Here is a 16,160-nt window from a genome sequence, read left to right on the forward strand (position 1 = left end):
GTGCTGAACTACACTGAACTATGGGATTCTCTTTGCGGACTTCTTCAGTTCAGCATGCTATACGCTTGCAGCTATTGTTTGCATGACTTGGGTTTTTTTCCCCCTCTCCATATATTGGGGTGCTTGGTCTTTTTTTACATATGAGTTCTTTTGGGTTTCATTGCTTCATGGCTGCCTGTTAGGAGATGAATCTCAAAGTTGTATAACGTATACATTCTTTGATACTAAATATACTTTGAACTTAGAAATTTGGTAAAGTAGGAAGAGCACTCCCGAAATGTAGACAGGCCACCTAATGAGATGTTGAGTCATTTACCTTCTCTGTGACCTCTCCGCAGAAAATGAGCAGAAGGGTTATAAGAAGAGAAATTACATTCTCTGCTTTGTGTTTTCTTTAAATATTATGCCTCCTTGGATTAATAACATAAATCAATACTATTTGGGCTGCCTCCTGTTTGACACTATTAATTATGACGCTTTTGAAATTCAGTATCAGATTCCAATACACATTAAAATATTGTGGGACTACCTCATTTAACAAACTAAATTTGCATCTATATGCTACTTATTTAACCTTAATGTATTGATTATTAGATGCAAATATTGGCTGATTGACATAATTACTATTGTGCAATGCCTGCATTACAACCATTGAGTCTCCGAAATTCAAGTGCAGTCGTTATCAAGGTGAATTCTATTATGATGAGATTTCACAATTTACCAGAGAAATGAAAGGGCCAGTTTCATACTTCTAAGATAAAGATCTTAAAGATTAGCTTTACTTGTAACACATACATTGAAACAATGTTGGTTTGTGTCGGTGACCAACACAGTCCAAGCTTGTGCTGAGGGCAATCTGCGATATTGGTGCTTCCGGTGCCAACATTGCATGCCCACAACTCACTAACCTAACCCACAAGTCTTTGGAATGTGGGAGGAAACCAGACTGCCCAGAGGAAACCCACATGCTCACAGAGAGAATGTACAAACTCCATGCAGTCAGCGGTGGGAATTGAACCCAGATCTTATCGCTGGCATTGTAAAGTATTGCACAAACTTATACACTACCATGCTACCAATGAAATAAAAGGGAAATATAATGCATTTTATAAACCTCCCCAGGCCGGGGGAAAAAAGAAATGGAAACTTTGACATTCCATCCACTTTGGATGTCGGTCAATTTAGAAGCAGACATGTTCCAACACTTTTTTTCCAAGATAGTTACCAATGGAATCTGACCAACTTCCATCAAAGCGCTGATGCTGCTGTTGACGCATTCTTCTTTGCTCCCGAGGTGATGCAAAGTTAGTTTGAAGGTTTTATAATTTGAGAATCCAATGCTTCATTTTCAAAATGCTCTTGAACCAGTGGGGATAACTTCACTTGCCCCATCACTGACCTGTTTCCATAACCTATGGACTCACTTTCAAGGTCCCTTCATCTAACTTTCTCTATTTATTGCTTATTTATTATTGATATTATTATTTCTCTATTCTTTTTGTATTTGCATGGTTTGGCTTTTGCACACTGATCATCCACTCGATTGGTACAGCCTTTCATTGATTGTATTATGGTTATTGTATTTATTGAATATGCCCACAAAAAATGAATCTCAGGGTTGTATACGGTGACATGTATATACTTTGATAATAAATTTATTTTAAACTTAAGTTCTGTAATTTGAATGGAAGTTCAATTTTCCAAGTACAGAAAGTGTCTTATATTCCAAACCTCTGATCCACTAATGAAATTAGACTGAATACTGTATCTGGAATTAGACCTCATTAAGGTTCAATGTTCTTCATTTCTAAAGAGCTCATGATATTACAAAATCTTTTGTTCAGTGCATACAAGAGGATGGATTTCTAGACCCTGGTCTTGAAATAAATGTTCAGCTACTATACATTCTCTTTTTCTCTACAGTAGCTCTACACAATTTGTTTGGACCTAAACTTACTCCAGATTTTCTGATAGTTGTTCCCTGGAGCTCCTAAGGTTTTAAATTTTGCATTCTTCATTTTTTGTGCATAAGGTAGAAGTCATTCATAACAAAACTTTTTTTTATTCCAATTTACTAAAATGGTATTCTAAAATTTTGTACCTTGATAATTGATATTTCTTGATAATTCCTTGACTGCTATTATGATTTTAGCATGTAATCTGGTTATTCAAAATATTTTATTTAATTAAACAACTTTTTCTTCCCCAGATTTGATCTTTCTGATAAGGATAACTTTTTCAGCAGTACAACAAGAAGCACAATAGTGAGTATTGAAATTACTGTATGGTCTAATTGAAGCCAATAATTTGTAAAATGCTAAAATTTTTGTATAGTTTAATTGAAATCAATTCATGTGTATTATCACTTTGATAATGAACTTACTTCAAACTTTTGAACTTTGCGTAGATCCACACCACAACTTCAATATTTCTTTGAAAATCAAAACCTGCAGATATTCATTCTTGAGCAGAGACAGTAAAACGATAGGAAAGACTCAAAGTTGGGTAGTACTACAGAAAGAGAAACATTGACCATTTCTCTTTCTGTAGTTGCTGTATTGTTGAGATTTTTCCAGCATTTCCTGCTTTTGTTTCTACATTCCTTCTGCTTTCTGTGGCTAACTGAAGGAGTTGGATGTTTCACTAATGATCCATGGTCACAGGGGAAATTAAAGTGTAATATTGGTGCTAAATCATTTTGCTTGTGGAAATCAAGTCTCCTGAGCATTGCACTGGTGTAACTGAGAAGTACCTAGGCTAAACTGGAATGTGAATATACTTGCACTTTTTTTTGCAATCTGTCCTCTATTATGAACAATTTGGGTGTTTATGATTTGACAAGAATCTTCTCGGGGTAACTAGGATTAGATTAAAGCTAAAGATGAGCTTAAAAAGAATGAGGTTGTCGTAGAAGCAAAACAAAATGCAGAAGCGCTTTGTGAAGTGTTTTGTTGCAGTAGTACAGTATATTGGTAGGACCACATTTCAAGTAATGTGTATTATTTTGGTTGCCCTGTCATAGGAAAGTCTTCATTAAACAGGAAAGAGTACTATGGAAGCTGCAGCAAGGCAAGAGTTAAGGTAACGTCCAGGCAAGGTCACTTTACAGATAAGTGTGTAGTCAGCCCAGGCAAGAGAGGTCTTTGAAGAACATAGCTTCTCCTTGTACAGGCGGGGGACCGGAGCCATTTGGCATACCCTAACAAATGAATAATGTAATCGAGAGATACGAGGCACGTGCCAACTAGGGGGCAATTGCTTTAACTTCAAGGCTAATAGATTATAGTTTATGTGACTATTAACATCTGTTGTTGTAGTGTGAACGGTGATTGATTATGTAAGTATGGAATTTGTACATGCACAATGTCACCAACTGGTCAATATACAGATGCTGTAATCAATTTGGTATAAAAGTGGCATTTCTTTGTTCAGACTTCAGAACAGTGTGGTGACAGGGGCCACGATGTTCCTCTTGTGCACAAGTGAATAAACTGTGCTTGAGGAACAGGTGCGAGCTTTTTTCTTTTTTAGAGTCCAGTTAATCAGAAATGGAAGTACAAAGAAGAGTTACAAGGAGGCCAGCAGGACTTGAGAACCCGAGTTTATAAGCAAGTGCTGTGAGGCCAAGAGCTGACCTTAAAAAGGTGTATAAATGCAGACTTTTTTTTCCCCAGAGAAGGAGAGCTAAATATCTAGAGGGGATAGGGTGAGAGGTCAAAGATTTAACTGTCCTGATGGGGCAACTTTATGCACTCAGTGGTGCATATCTGGACCACTTTCCAAGAGAAATGGTTAAGACTGGTACAATAATAACATTTTGGATAATTATATGCATAGGAGGGATTTAGTGGGATTGTGGGACAAATATAAACAAATGAGAAGAGTTTGTTGGGCACCATGGTGGGCACAGACAGGTTAGGCCAAAGGACCTGTTTCTTTGCCATATTACACTGCTTCTACCTAGATGTGTGAAACAAACAAACAAACTGTCAGTGTAACTCAGCAGGTTCAGTTGAGAGAAACAGTTTAGTTGACCTTTTAATGTTCATCGAAGTTCAAAGGAAAAACTTATTATCAGAGTACATACACATCACCACATACAATCCTGAGATTCTTTTTCTGCAGGCATACTTGGCAAATCAGTAGACCAGTAACAGTAAACAGTAAACGTCAGGAACTGTAAACAATTCTTTCAGCATTTTTGAAGAATGTTGTCTCATTCCCACCCTACTTCTTTAAAAGAGAACTAGAACAACATCCATCTGGACTGACTGGTACCCGAAAGGATAGATTGATCTGTGGAAAGTGTCTTCCTGCAACTTGTTTGTTACCACTCAGAGTTGGCAGGAAGTAAAAATAGACTCTGGCTGTTCCCCTTTGGGCCCAGTCTCTGTGGAAAATGGACCCATGAGAGTAAGGCACATCAGTTAGCAGTGGCAATATTTTTAGCAGTATTATTGATTTGGAGAGCAAACATCCCCATTTGGGCCTCCCATCTGAGACATCAGATTTAGCTCATTTGTAGAGGCAACCGTGAACTATTCAACCAATTGTAGGTGATGTTGCCCACTCTCCAAGATCTCATCCTGCAGAGCACATGAGATTTTTTCTTGGAAAGAGATGAGGAATGTGGGAAAGATTCAACTGCACACAACACACGAAATGCACAAACACGAGATTCTGCCAATGCTCAATTGCCAATCAATTGAAATTTGTACTGTTAACTTGACAAGGAAGTCATGGTTGAACTTGTGCAAGCAAATTGGATTGGTTAAAATTGACATTGCGGTCTACACAGGGATTGCGGGCCGAGTGGATTCTTCCTGTGCTGTACTGTTTTGTGAAGTACAAAGTAGTAATGTAATGTGTATCCTGCAGTATAGTTGAATCCACATGCTCTGGAAATTGCTGGAGAAAGTGCAGCAATTTTGGTTTGTGGTTGTCCCCTTGCTCCATCTTGGATAGGGTATTGTTGGAGATATCTACCATTGTAATTTTCCATTGTTAGTAATGTGGATAACATGCCTTCCAACTTCAATGTTCAAAGTAAACTATGTATATGTCACCATATATTGCCCTGAGATTCATTTTCTTTCGGGCCTTCACAGTAGTACAAAGAAATACAATAGAATCAATGGAAGAACTATACACAAGCAAAGATTGACAAACAAAGGGGGGGAATGAGAGACGTTGGTATGAGGAAAATTAACTTTGAACCAAAATATTTATTAGGAATGGAGAGCCGAAGTTTGAAATGTAAAGTGAATCTGGAACAAAAGAACTAGGATTTGCAACAGTGAAGAAGTTTTTGAGGGCATTCCAGGAAATCTAACCTGGTTGTCAAGGATGCTCTGGCTAGTGATGGAATGAACTCGGGCAATGTGCAAGATCCTACTGATGAAGTAGCAAGGGTTTTTTTAGAGATGGCATAGAGCTGAAGGAAGATGGAGGTTGGTGAGGGAGGTAAAGTGATCAATTCTAGGCACATCGGTCATAGAACTGGTAGACGGCTTCAGCTTTTGGGTTGTAGGAAAGACCATTTTTGTTGGGCAGGTATACAGCATGATCCCCATGACTTGCTATGGCCCAGGTCCAACAGTGGAGCTAGCGGTGATCTTATTAATTTTAAATGAATGTGCTTGTCTCTTACTGAGGCTATGATGTCAGTGTCCTAAATAACTGAGCTTCTCCAACATTGTGAGCTCTCCGATGTTACTGTTTGAATGGGTGGCATTTAAATTGTGTGAGTGTTTGTTTCAGCTGAATTGAATATTTTGGATTGTTATTGTTACTCTTTGCTTTACTTTCCATATGCTAAAAATTCAAGAAATTTCATGGAAAAAATCATAATTCCATTATATAATGAATTATTGCATGATTTATTTCCAAGAATGGACTATAGGAAGACGAATCTCAGGGTTGTATACTGCATATATACTTTGATAATAAACATAATTTGAATCTTTGAATCAGTGTTTAAATGGACAAGTTGATAGGGTAGTTAAGAAGGTGTATGGAATGTTGGCCTTCATTAGTCAGGGGACTGAGCTCAAGAACCATTAGGTAATGTTGTTGCTCCATAAAACTGGTTGGACCAGACTTCATTTCTGGTCACCTCATTATAGGAAAGATGTGGAAACTTTAGAGAGGGTGCAGAGGAGCTTTACTAGGATGCTACACGGATTAGTGAGCGTGTCCTGTGGGATGGGTTGAGTGATCTAGAGCTACTCACTTTGGAATGAAGGAGAATGAGAGGTGACTTGGTAGAGGTGTACTAGATGATAAGAGTGGATAGCCAGAAGCTTCTTCAAGGGTGGAATGGCTAATCTACTGTAAAGGGGCGTAATTTTAAGGTGATAGGAGGAAAATATAGGGGTATGTCAGAGACGAGAGAAAATCTGCAAATGCTGGAAATGCAAGCAACACACACAAAATGCTGGAGGAACTCCACAGGTCAGGCAGCATCTATGGAGCAAAGTACAGTCAACGTTTCAGACCAAAACCCTTCAGTAGGACTGGAGAAAAAAAAGCTGAGGAGTAGATGTCTACTCCTCAGCATTTCTCCTCCAGTCCTGCTGAAGAGTTATGGCCTGAAATGTCGACTGTACTCTGTTCCATAGATGCTATCTGGCCTCTTGGGGTATTCTAAGGTAGTTTTCCACAGTGTGGTAGGTGCCTGGAACACACTGGCAGGGGTGATGATAAAAGGCCCATTCATCAGGGACATTTAAGAGACTTGGGCACATAAATGATTTAAAAAGGGTGGCCAATGGAGGAGGGAAGATTTAGATTGATCTTGGAGTAGTTTTAAAGTTTGGAACAACATTGTGGGCTGAAAGGCTTGTCCTGTGCTGTTCTATGTTGTAAACAAACCCAATACTGACTGTACTACGAGATGTGCCAGAGTTAACTCCATGAATGCAATTGCTTACAGAAGTTTGAATAGTTAAATGTTACCTCTGGAAATAACCTCATTCAAAATTAATTATGGGCAACTGTTTAGCACCCAGTCAGAATTCAAAGTGCATGATTGTGGAGGGAAAAAATTTGAAGGGGTGAGACAATTGGAGTTATTTTGAAACTATTTAATGGTGTGTTTTTGTACCATAGTATCCCTGCAAAAATGAATGAAGCAGAGATTGTGCAGGATGCTATGCTGATAGGATGTGGAGAAGATGTTTTCCTATAATGGAGGAGTCTAGGACCAAAGGACACAGTCTCAAAATAGAGCGACATCTGTTTAGAACGGAGATGAGAGGGAATTACTTCAGCCAGACCATAATGAGTCTCTGGAATTTGTTGCCACAGGCGGCTGTGGAGACCAAATCATTGGTATATTTAAAGTGGAGGTCGAAGGCGTCAAAGGTTTCAGGAAGGAGACGGGGAAAATGGTGTTGAGAGCAATGATGGAATGGTGGAGCAGACTTGATGGGCCAAATGACTTAATTCTGCTTCTATGCCTTATGATCATATGGTCTTGTGATACTAACACTAATAAGACTTTGGTGCAGTGAAAAGAAAGCAATTTCTATTTCCCAGAATTGTAAAGAAGCTCATTAATGTTGTATTTAATTTGCGCCCCTGCAGAGATGATTGGTAAATACTTATTTCAGTTGCTCTTATCGCACAAAATTCCCATGACAAGTATGCTATAATGTTTTATCATTTGGCAAATCAAAGAGTTCCTTATGAGTATTATGACCTAAGGAAATCAAGAAATAAGTATGTTAATTACGAACAAATCAAATGATTTTATTTACTTGACTTTGGAGGCAAGCACCTACTGTGGGCTTTCACTTCACTGGTGGTCAAACAGCCCAGTCTAAACTGCAGGGATTGCAATGCAAAAATATCGTCTGATACTCCAATGCCACACTTGGGGCTGTAATATTGCAACCAAATGAGATTTTCAGCTGAGGTCCCACCTGCATCCTTGGGTGGCAATGAGAGTCCATGGATGAGTTTATATCAAGAAGAATGGGGAGGGGGCATCTCATTGAACCTACAGAATATTAAAAGGCCTAGATAGAGCAGACATGGACAGTATATTCCCAATTGTGGAAGAGTCTAGGAGCGGAGAGCACAGCCTCAAAATACAAGTATTCAGTTAGAACGGAGATGAGAAATTTCTTTAGCCAGAGGGAGGTGAATCTGTGGAATTCATTGCCTTGGACAGGGAAAATTAAATCAGCTGTGATCAAGTAACAGAGCAGACTGGATGGGCCAAATGGCCTAATTCTGCTCCTATGTCTTACTGTCCTATGGTCTTATTTTGAAGGAGAGATGTCGCTCATGTCCTGGGAATGCATCTGGTACTCAACAAGATCACGTTCTTAAGCTTACTGCAAACAAATTCACTACAGCACTTCCGACATCACACAACTTTGAGTGACGGCACCTCAGAAATATTTTCTTTTAAAACCAAGAAGCTTGTTGCAACATTCCTAAAGGGATGTGACTGGCATTGTGGAATTGTAAGTTTTTTCTTGTTGGAACTCAGTTGCTTTTCTGTTTTCCACCCTCCTTGCCCCACATAAGTACTCCCTCTACTTTGGTGTAAAGACTCAAACAATAACAAGGGTTATTTTCTTGGTTCTTGAGCTTATACTCAGAAGCACGCTGTAAAAGAAGTTCCGTTCACAACAAAAACCATCGTGCTTCATTGTCTCTTGCAAGAGCATTAATTAAAGGGGAGTAATTGTTTCTCATTAAGCATGTGGGAAATGCCAGGAGACACATTTTCCATCCACATAGAATATCTCCTTTGAAGGAGTTGCTCGGTTTTTGTTTCATCAGCTGCCAAATTAAGACAAGCCACTTGGACCAGTGTCATTATTATCCAGGGTTGTTTGCCTCATTCACTTTCTGGTAAATACACAACAGTGGGTTACAAGGCACCTTGAGATTATAACAATGAGGCTGGGTCAGACTGAGTTTTGATTAAGCCCAACTAATGAGTCTCTGAAGGTGGACACATTTAAAACTTAAATGCCTGCAAACCAAGGCGATGCTTGAGCTATCTTAAAATAGTCACTGATGTGATAAGTACAGAAATCTCCTCACAAGGAGAGGCAGTATTTGGCAATTTTGACCTCCCTCTTTACCCTGTTGCATCCTACTTCCAAAAAGGTGTGACAAATACAGTTCTGTGCTCATATATATAGCTAGGTTGCCTAAGATTTTTGACCAGTATTGTACTGGTCAACGTGGAGTGAAGGATGAGTTTGTAAGTCTGGTGGGAGCAAAGGATGGTGGCAATGGTGATGGTGGAGTGCCACAGGAGGGGTGTGGATGAGGTGGCAGAGGGGGAGTGCTGGGTGCCGGGGTGGAGGGAGGGATGGCACAGGTGCAGACACACACAGCCAGGCAAGGTCGTTTGATTCCAAACAATTGGTTTATTGATTATTACAGAATGTTTCCCTGGTGCTTTCCACTCTCTCACCTCTCCCTTTCCCTATTCTCAACCATGATTCCCCTCTCCCTGCCCCTGTGCTTCCCATTCTCAGTCCACAATAGAGACCCATTATCAGAATCGGGTTTACCATCACTCACATATGTCATGAATTTTGTTGTTTTCTTTTGCAGCAGCAGTACATAATACATAAAATTATACAGGACTGTTCAAATATCTGAGGCACCCTAGCTTAAGACTTCTGCACAGCACTGTACATCTTGGGAACTTTTCACTGGCTATAGGGCAATTGAGCAAAGGACAGGTGAATCATCTGGTGGGCCATAATCTGCCCTTAGTGCTCAAGCACTGAAAATCTGGAAAAAATGGAGATACTTAGTTGGTGTAACTTCTGCTGTGCCTTCTGTTGAAAGACTAGGGCATAGAACAAGATTCTTTGTGGAAAGAGAGAGGTCTGGAGAAAAAGAGAGATGAATTTAGATGGAGACAATCAAAATTGGAAGTACTTCATAGACACAAGAGTTTCTGCAGATGTTGTAAATCCAGAGCATCACACCTAAAATGCTGAAAGGATTCCGGTCAGGGAGTATCTGTGGAAAGGGTTAAACATTTCGGGCTGAGACCCTTCATCAGGACTGGCAGGTTCATTTCTTTCTGCCTAATTTCCACTCTGAATACCATTGTTCATTACTTGCCTTTTGGACCTGATGAATTCTTCTAACATCTGGGTCCACCTATCACCTGTCAGATCTTGCTCCACCATTTCTTCCCCCCCCTCCCCCCCAACTTCTCATACCTGCTATCTTGCCTCCTTCCGGTCCTGAGAAGGAGTCTTGACCTGAAATGTCGACTGTCCACTTCCCTGCATTGATGCTACCTGACCAGCTGAGTTCCTCATTTGTGTTGTTCTTGTATCAGTATCGTGTATTCAAAATAAATAAGATGTCTGGATCAAACAAATGGAATTGATTGGAAAGCCTTGGATGTCACTTGGCTTGTGGCAAAGAGAATGGTCAGTGGGCGTTAGTGTGGGTTCTTGACCTCTTCCGTATGCGTTTATTTTTAGCTTTCTGTTGAGAACGCATTGAGAAAATTGTCCTGAGCCATTTTGCAGCTCAGTTTGGCAGCAGGGATCATCTAGTCTCTAAGAAGCAAAGTGCATACTGTTAATGAAAATAGTTCTTTTTACTCTTATTGTGATTTACAGATTACAATCAGAAAAATTGTTATTGAGATTTAACAGTTTGTCTTTTTTCAAGCAATGCTGCAATTACTTGGCTTCCATCTTTCGTGATTAGACGTTATACTTTCATTGTTTAAGGCAGGGGTTTGCAGCCATGGACCCCTCTGTTAATGGTAGGGGTCCATGGCATTAAAAAAGGTAGGGAACCCCTGGTTATAGTATCCTCTCTCTGGACATGTTGTCTGTCCTCTCTGGGTATCAGTAATTCATATTCTGCAGGCGATATTTCATAACTGATTAATTCCCATGTTTGCTCTGCTAAGCTTTGACTGAACGGACAGTTTTTCTTCACTTGCCTTGCCATCCTTTGGCCATCCTCATTTGGCCAAAACTGTGCCTCGCTTATTACTCATCAGCTTAGGCTGTTTGCATTCTCTGCCATTTTTCACCTGTCTCGACGCTATTGCTTTCTCACAGAATTTTAAGGTCTTCTGTAAACCTACACATTCAAACACTTCAAGGGTGTATAGTAAGAACTCATTTACAAATCATAAAACAACTCAAAATGAACAATTTGATCTACTTTCTTGTGGAAACAATTTTACATGTGCTCTCTTGCCTTCTTCACCTTTGCTGCAGGTCTGCTTAAGAATATTCTGACATCTTCCCCCTTCCTTTCCGTTCCCGATGAAAGGTCGCAATCCAAAACATAGACTGTTTATTTCTCTCCATAGATGCTGCCTGAGTTCCTCCAGCATCTTATCTGTGTTGCTCTGGATTTACAACATCGGCAGAACCTCTGTTTCTGCTCAGAGTGGAAATAAGTTGCATTGCAAATAATATTTAGATGCCACTTTCTTTACATACACACGATGTTATGTGTTTCTTCCTCATTCGCATAAACGTTATTAAACTTCTCAAGTCTCATTTTGGGCTAGGTTCTGTAGCCTGCCATTTTTCTGTGTTTCCCAGTATCTGACCTGGCTCAAAGTATTCCCTAGTGCATATTATTCTGAACCTTCACTGAAGGTTTCAAATATAACTACTTTGTGTACAAGCTCCTTTTATATTTAACAAAAAATCTCTTAAGTTGCTGAAGTTCAATTAATATAGTGATTTCCAAGCAATGTGGAATATTGGGTGAGACTAGAACGAGAGGTCATGGGTTAAGGGTGAAAGGAACATGGGGGAAATGTCTTCATTCGGGGATGATGAGAATATGGAAGAAGCTGCCAGCAGAAGTGGTGGCTGTGGATTCGATTTCAAGATTTTTTAAGAGAAGTTTGGATAACTACATGGATGGGAGGGCTATGGTCTAAGTGCAAGTTGAAGGTACTGTGCAGAATAACAGTTTGGCACAAAGGGCCTGTTCCTGTGCTGTAATGTTCTATGACTAGATTTTGACTCCCAGATATCAACAATATTCAGTGAAGCTTGTGCTGTAATCATTGTTAACTGATCTGTAATTTGGTTTAATGCATCTTTTATCCTGATAACAATTTGAGACACTGCTTTTTAATAGCCAATTTATTAATAGCCAGATTAATGGCTGCTTTATTAATAGCTCCCTCTTCTATGTCAGGGGTTCCCAATCTTGGTCTATGGACCCCCTGTTTAATTATATTACTCCATGGCATAAAAATATGTTGGGAAACCTTGTTCTATGAAGAGAAATGATGTACTAATCCATTAGAAGGTTATAATCTTGAGAGTTGTAACTGAGAACATAAAACCCATCACATTTCTCCTCTATGCTATTTTCTTGCCCTTTTACAAGGCAACAAGTACCTCTGTGTCTCCAGGTTCTACTCACTTCCCAGAAATAAGGGAAACTTGCATTTTATAGTGCTTCTGGTTAATGAAGTATCCCTGAAGTGTGTTCACTGACGTGTTACAATCATTTTGCATTCTACGAGTTGGGACAGCACCGTAGCTTATCGGCCTATTGCTTAACGGGTAACAAGTTTGATTTCTGGTGCTCCCTGTGGGGAGTTTGTGTGTTCTCCCTGTGGCCGTGTGGGTTTCCTCCAAGTGTTCCAGTTTCCTCCCAGATTCCAAGGATGTGTGGGATGGGCGGGGGAGGATTGGCGAGCATTGGGCTTGTTGTATTGGTGCTGGAGCGTGGCAGCACTTGCAGGCTGCCCAGCACAGTTATCACTGATTTGATTTGCCACATATGATGCATTTCACTGCAAGTTTGGATATACATGTGACAAATAAAACCGAGCTTTTTGTAAACGGCAACATGTTGGTGATCCCAAGTGTTCATTAGGGGTTAGATATTGGCCAGAATAATGTGATGCCTTTCCCGCTCTTCAAAGCAATGCCTTCATTTTCAACAAGGTCTGTACATCAAAATTCATTTGACAGTCTGTGCAGTTTCCCTTCATCATTGCAATCACGATGTTGTTGTTTTTGGCACGCTCTACTCTCTGGAGTGAGACTTGATTTGACCCAATGGGATGGGACTTGAGCCTGCGTCCTTCTGAATCATTTGCCAGCTGATCCATGGCTGATGTGGGAAGTGAAGTTGACCTTTTATTCCACCCACACAACTCCTCCCTCCCCCCACTTACACTCAGCAGTTTTCCCATCAGCTTTTGTCAACAGACTTGGATTAGGAAGTTTCTCAATGTTGTGAATGGAGCATCTTTTCAAGAAGAAATTTTGCCTTGGAAGAAACGGTGACTGTCTCAATTTGATAGGAACTTCTGATTATGATCCAAGTTTGTTTCTGTCCCACACAGCTACTAATTTCTAAATATATCTCCCTCCAGCCCCAACGTCTCCATTCTGAGGATACATGGGTCACTTTGTTGATGACATACCAGGTCTAGTAGTATCACCGTCTTGCTGTTGTCAGTGGCTCAGTCCTTGACACACCTTCAGAGGATGGTGGGGGTGGGGGAGGAGGTATTTAAAACTGATCTTCAAATGCAAATGTTTACTTTTGTAATTTTTAACCTCACAAACTACTGGTATTATCCCATTGGCTAACTGGTGATTTGCTGAATAGATTTATCGTATGCATTTTTTTAATGTATCCAAATATTAAGCTTACTCATGTTAATGCTAAACTGTGCAAATTATACAGTAAATTTGCTTGTATTTTAAAAATTACAAATATTGGAACTGGGGAGGAAAACTTAATACAAAACTAGTTACTTAAAAATTCACCTTGTAAACATGCAGAGTCAAGTTCAAAATTAAAATTGCCTCTACATTTTAATTTTTAAAGATTTTTGACTTTTAAGTTTTAATGTCATGTGGATGTCATAGGTAATGCTAGCACTTATCATCCAAGCCTCGCTGCTGTGGTAGTCCAGGGACATTTAAGAGTCACCACTACTGGTGAGCTTGGAGTTCCATATATGCCAGCCAGGGTAAGGATGGTATTGCCTCCCCCAATGGGAAGACTGGTTGTTTCATTATTACATTTGCAAAAAGAATCTTCTTAAAATTATAACTTCAATAACTTGAGTTTAGATTCCCTAGCTACAATAGTGGGATTTGAACTTCTCAAGAAATCAGTAGTTCAAATTCAACTTTAATTGTCATTCAACCATACATGAATATCCATGAATACAGTCAAACAAAAGTGTTATTTAGATTGAGGACAAGCAGTCCTCTTTTATTGTCATTTAGTAATGCATGCATTAAGAAATGATACAATGTTCCTCCAGTAGGGTATCACAGAAACACAAGACAAACCAAGACTGAAAAAAACTGACAAAAACCACATAATTATAACATATAGTTACAACAGTGCAAAGCAATACCGTAACTTGATAAAGAAAAACCATGGGCATGGTTAAAAAAAAAGTCTCAAAGACTCTCGAAAGTCCCATCATCTCACGCAGACGGTAGAAGGAAGAAAAACTCTCCCTGCCATGAACCTCCAGCGCCGCAAACTTGCCGATGCAGCACCCTGGAAGCACCTGACCACAGCCGACTCCTGAGTCCGTCCGAAAACTTGGAGCCTACGGCACTGAGCACCATCTCTGCCGAGCGCTTCCACCCCAGCCCCGGAAACAGGCATTAGGCAAAGCCGAAGATCTGGGGCCTTCCCCTCCGGAGATTCTCGATCACACAGTAGCAGCAACAGCGAAGCAGGCATTTCAGAAGTTTCTCCAGATGTTCTCCCGTGCTGCTCACATCTGTCTCCATCAAATCATGATTGTGCACGGTACCTACTTAACAAATACCAATATCATTTTGGAGCGGCCGCGTGCGCTGCGTCGCGCCGCCATCTTCTCCTCCCCAGGGCAAGGTACAAAAATAACAGTACCAGTAGTTATATAAGCACAAGCCACATAGTAGGCACGTACAAGGTATCAATAAACACAGTCACAAAAAAGAAAATATAGTCCAAGATCCCGAGTCATGAATGTTGCAGCAGTCTGAAGTCGAATGCAATACAGCTTGTCTTCTGCTGAGCCAACACTGGGGACAGCACCGACTCCAGCTTGGAGTCACACTGCCCCCAGCACTCCAGTGGAGCACCCCAATTGCAATGCCTCCCTCCTGGCTGGCTGTAAATAGGCAAGACCATGGGTTGAGGCCTAATCCTTGCTATGACCGAGGCCATGCAGCTGTCCCACCACCCACCAATAAATCAGTGAATCAGACTTGCAGCATTGCACACTAGCAATGTCAAACAGGATCTTAGAATCACAAGTAAAAAGGGACTAAGACGATCACTCACTGTTAGACTGCACATTGCCTTCATGCACTGAATTCTCCAATGCTCTCTGACACAGGCAGCAACACAATCTACACCAAGTCCAGCTCCTTCAGTTTTTCCACCAATGAGCAAAATGCTGATGCGGTAGACCTGCAATACTTTAAGTGCTTAATATCCAGCAGGGTCTTTGTGATTTAAAAAAAAATACATTTTAAAAAAAAAAGCACCTTTGGTTGGTTCCTTCAAAGCTGCTGAGATCGAACACAATGCCATCTTACCAGAAAAGCACAACTCACTTCATTACTATGGTACTTCTGCTGTATTTAATACAAACTATAGATAAAATTGCATTAATTCATCAGGGTGTTGATTTCAGTGGCAAGGTTATTGTTTGTTGCCAGCCTTTAAATGACTTCACCATGGTCGGTCACTGTTTCTATTGCAGAGGTTAGTTAAGAGTTATCCATGTTGCTCCGTATCTGGACTGGGTAGGAATTCAAGAAATTATGGATCTGTACACCCAGATCCCTTTGGGGCAGAGCAGAGGGATTTGAAAATACAGATCCATTGTTCCTTGACAGGTAGATAGGGTCATAAAGAGAGCTTTTGTCACATTGGTCTTCATAAAATAGGGCAGTGAATATTGGATGTTAGGTTGAAGTTGCATAAGGCATTGAAGCCAAATTTGGAATATTGAGTGCAGCTCTGGTTACCTACCTACAGGAATGTTATCAATAAGATTGAAAGAGTGCAGAGAAGATTTGCAAGGATATTGCCAGGACTTGAGGACCTGAGTTACAGGGAAAGGTTGAATAGGTTAGGACTTACTAACCCTAACCTGTACGTCTTTGGAATGCAGGAGGAAAATAAGCAGCAGGATG

General features: G+C 40.3%; 1 protein-coding gene across 1 annotated transcript in view; it reads left to right on the forward strand.

Moving 5' to 3' along the window:
• ano1a (anoctamin 1, calcium activated chloride channel a) overlaps positions 1–16,160 on the forward strand; it is a 297,185-nt gene that overhangs the window by 116,274 nt on the left and 164,751 nt on the right. Inside the window, exon 7 of the mRNA XM_072272773.1 lies at positions 2,210–2,264. Coding sequence (XP_072128874.1) covers positions 2,210–2,264 — 55 coding nt within the window. The remainder of the gene's footprint in view (positions 1–2,209; positions 2,265–16,160) is intronic.

The sequence above is a fragment of the Mobula birostris genome, chromosome 11 (assembly GCF_030028105.1).
Source record: "Mobula birostris isolate sMobBir1 chromosome 11, sMobBir1.hap1, whole genome shotgun sequence".
Taxonomy (NCBI): Eukaryota; Metazoa; Chordata; class Chondrichthyes; order Myliobatiformes; family Myliobatidae; genus Mobula; species Mobula birostris.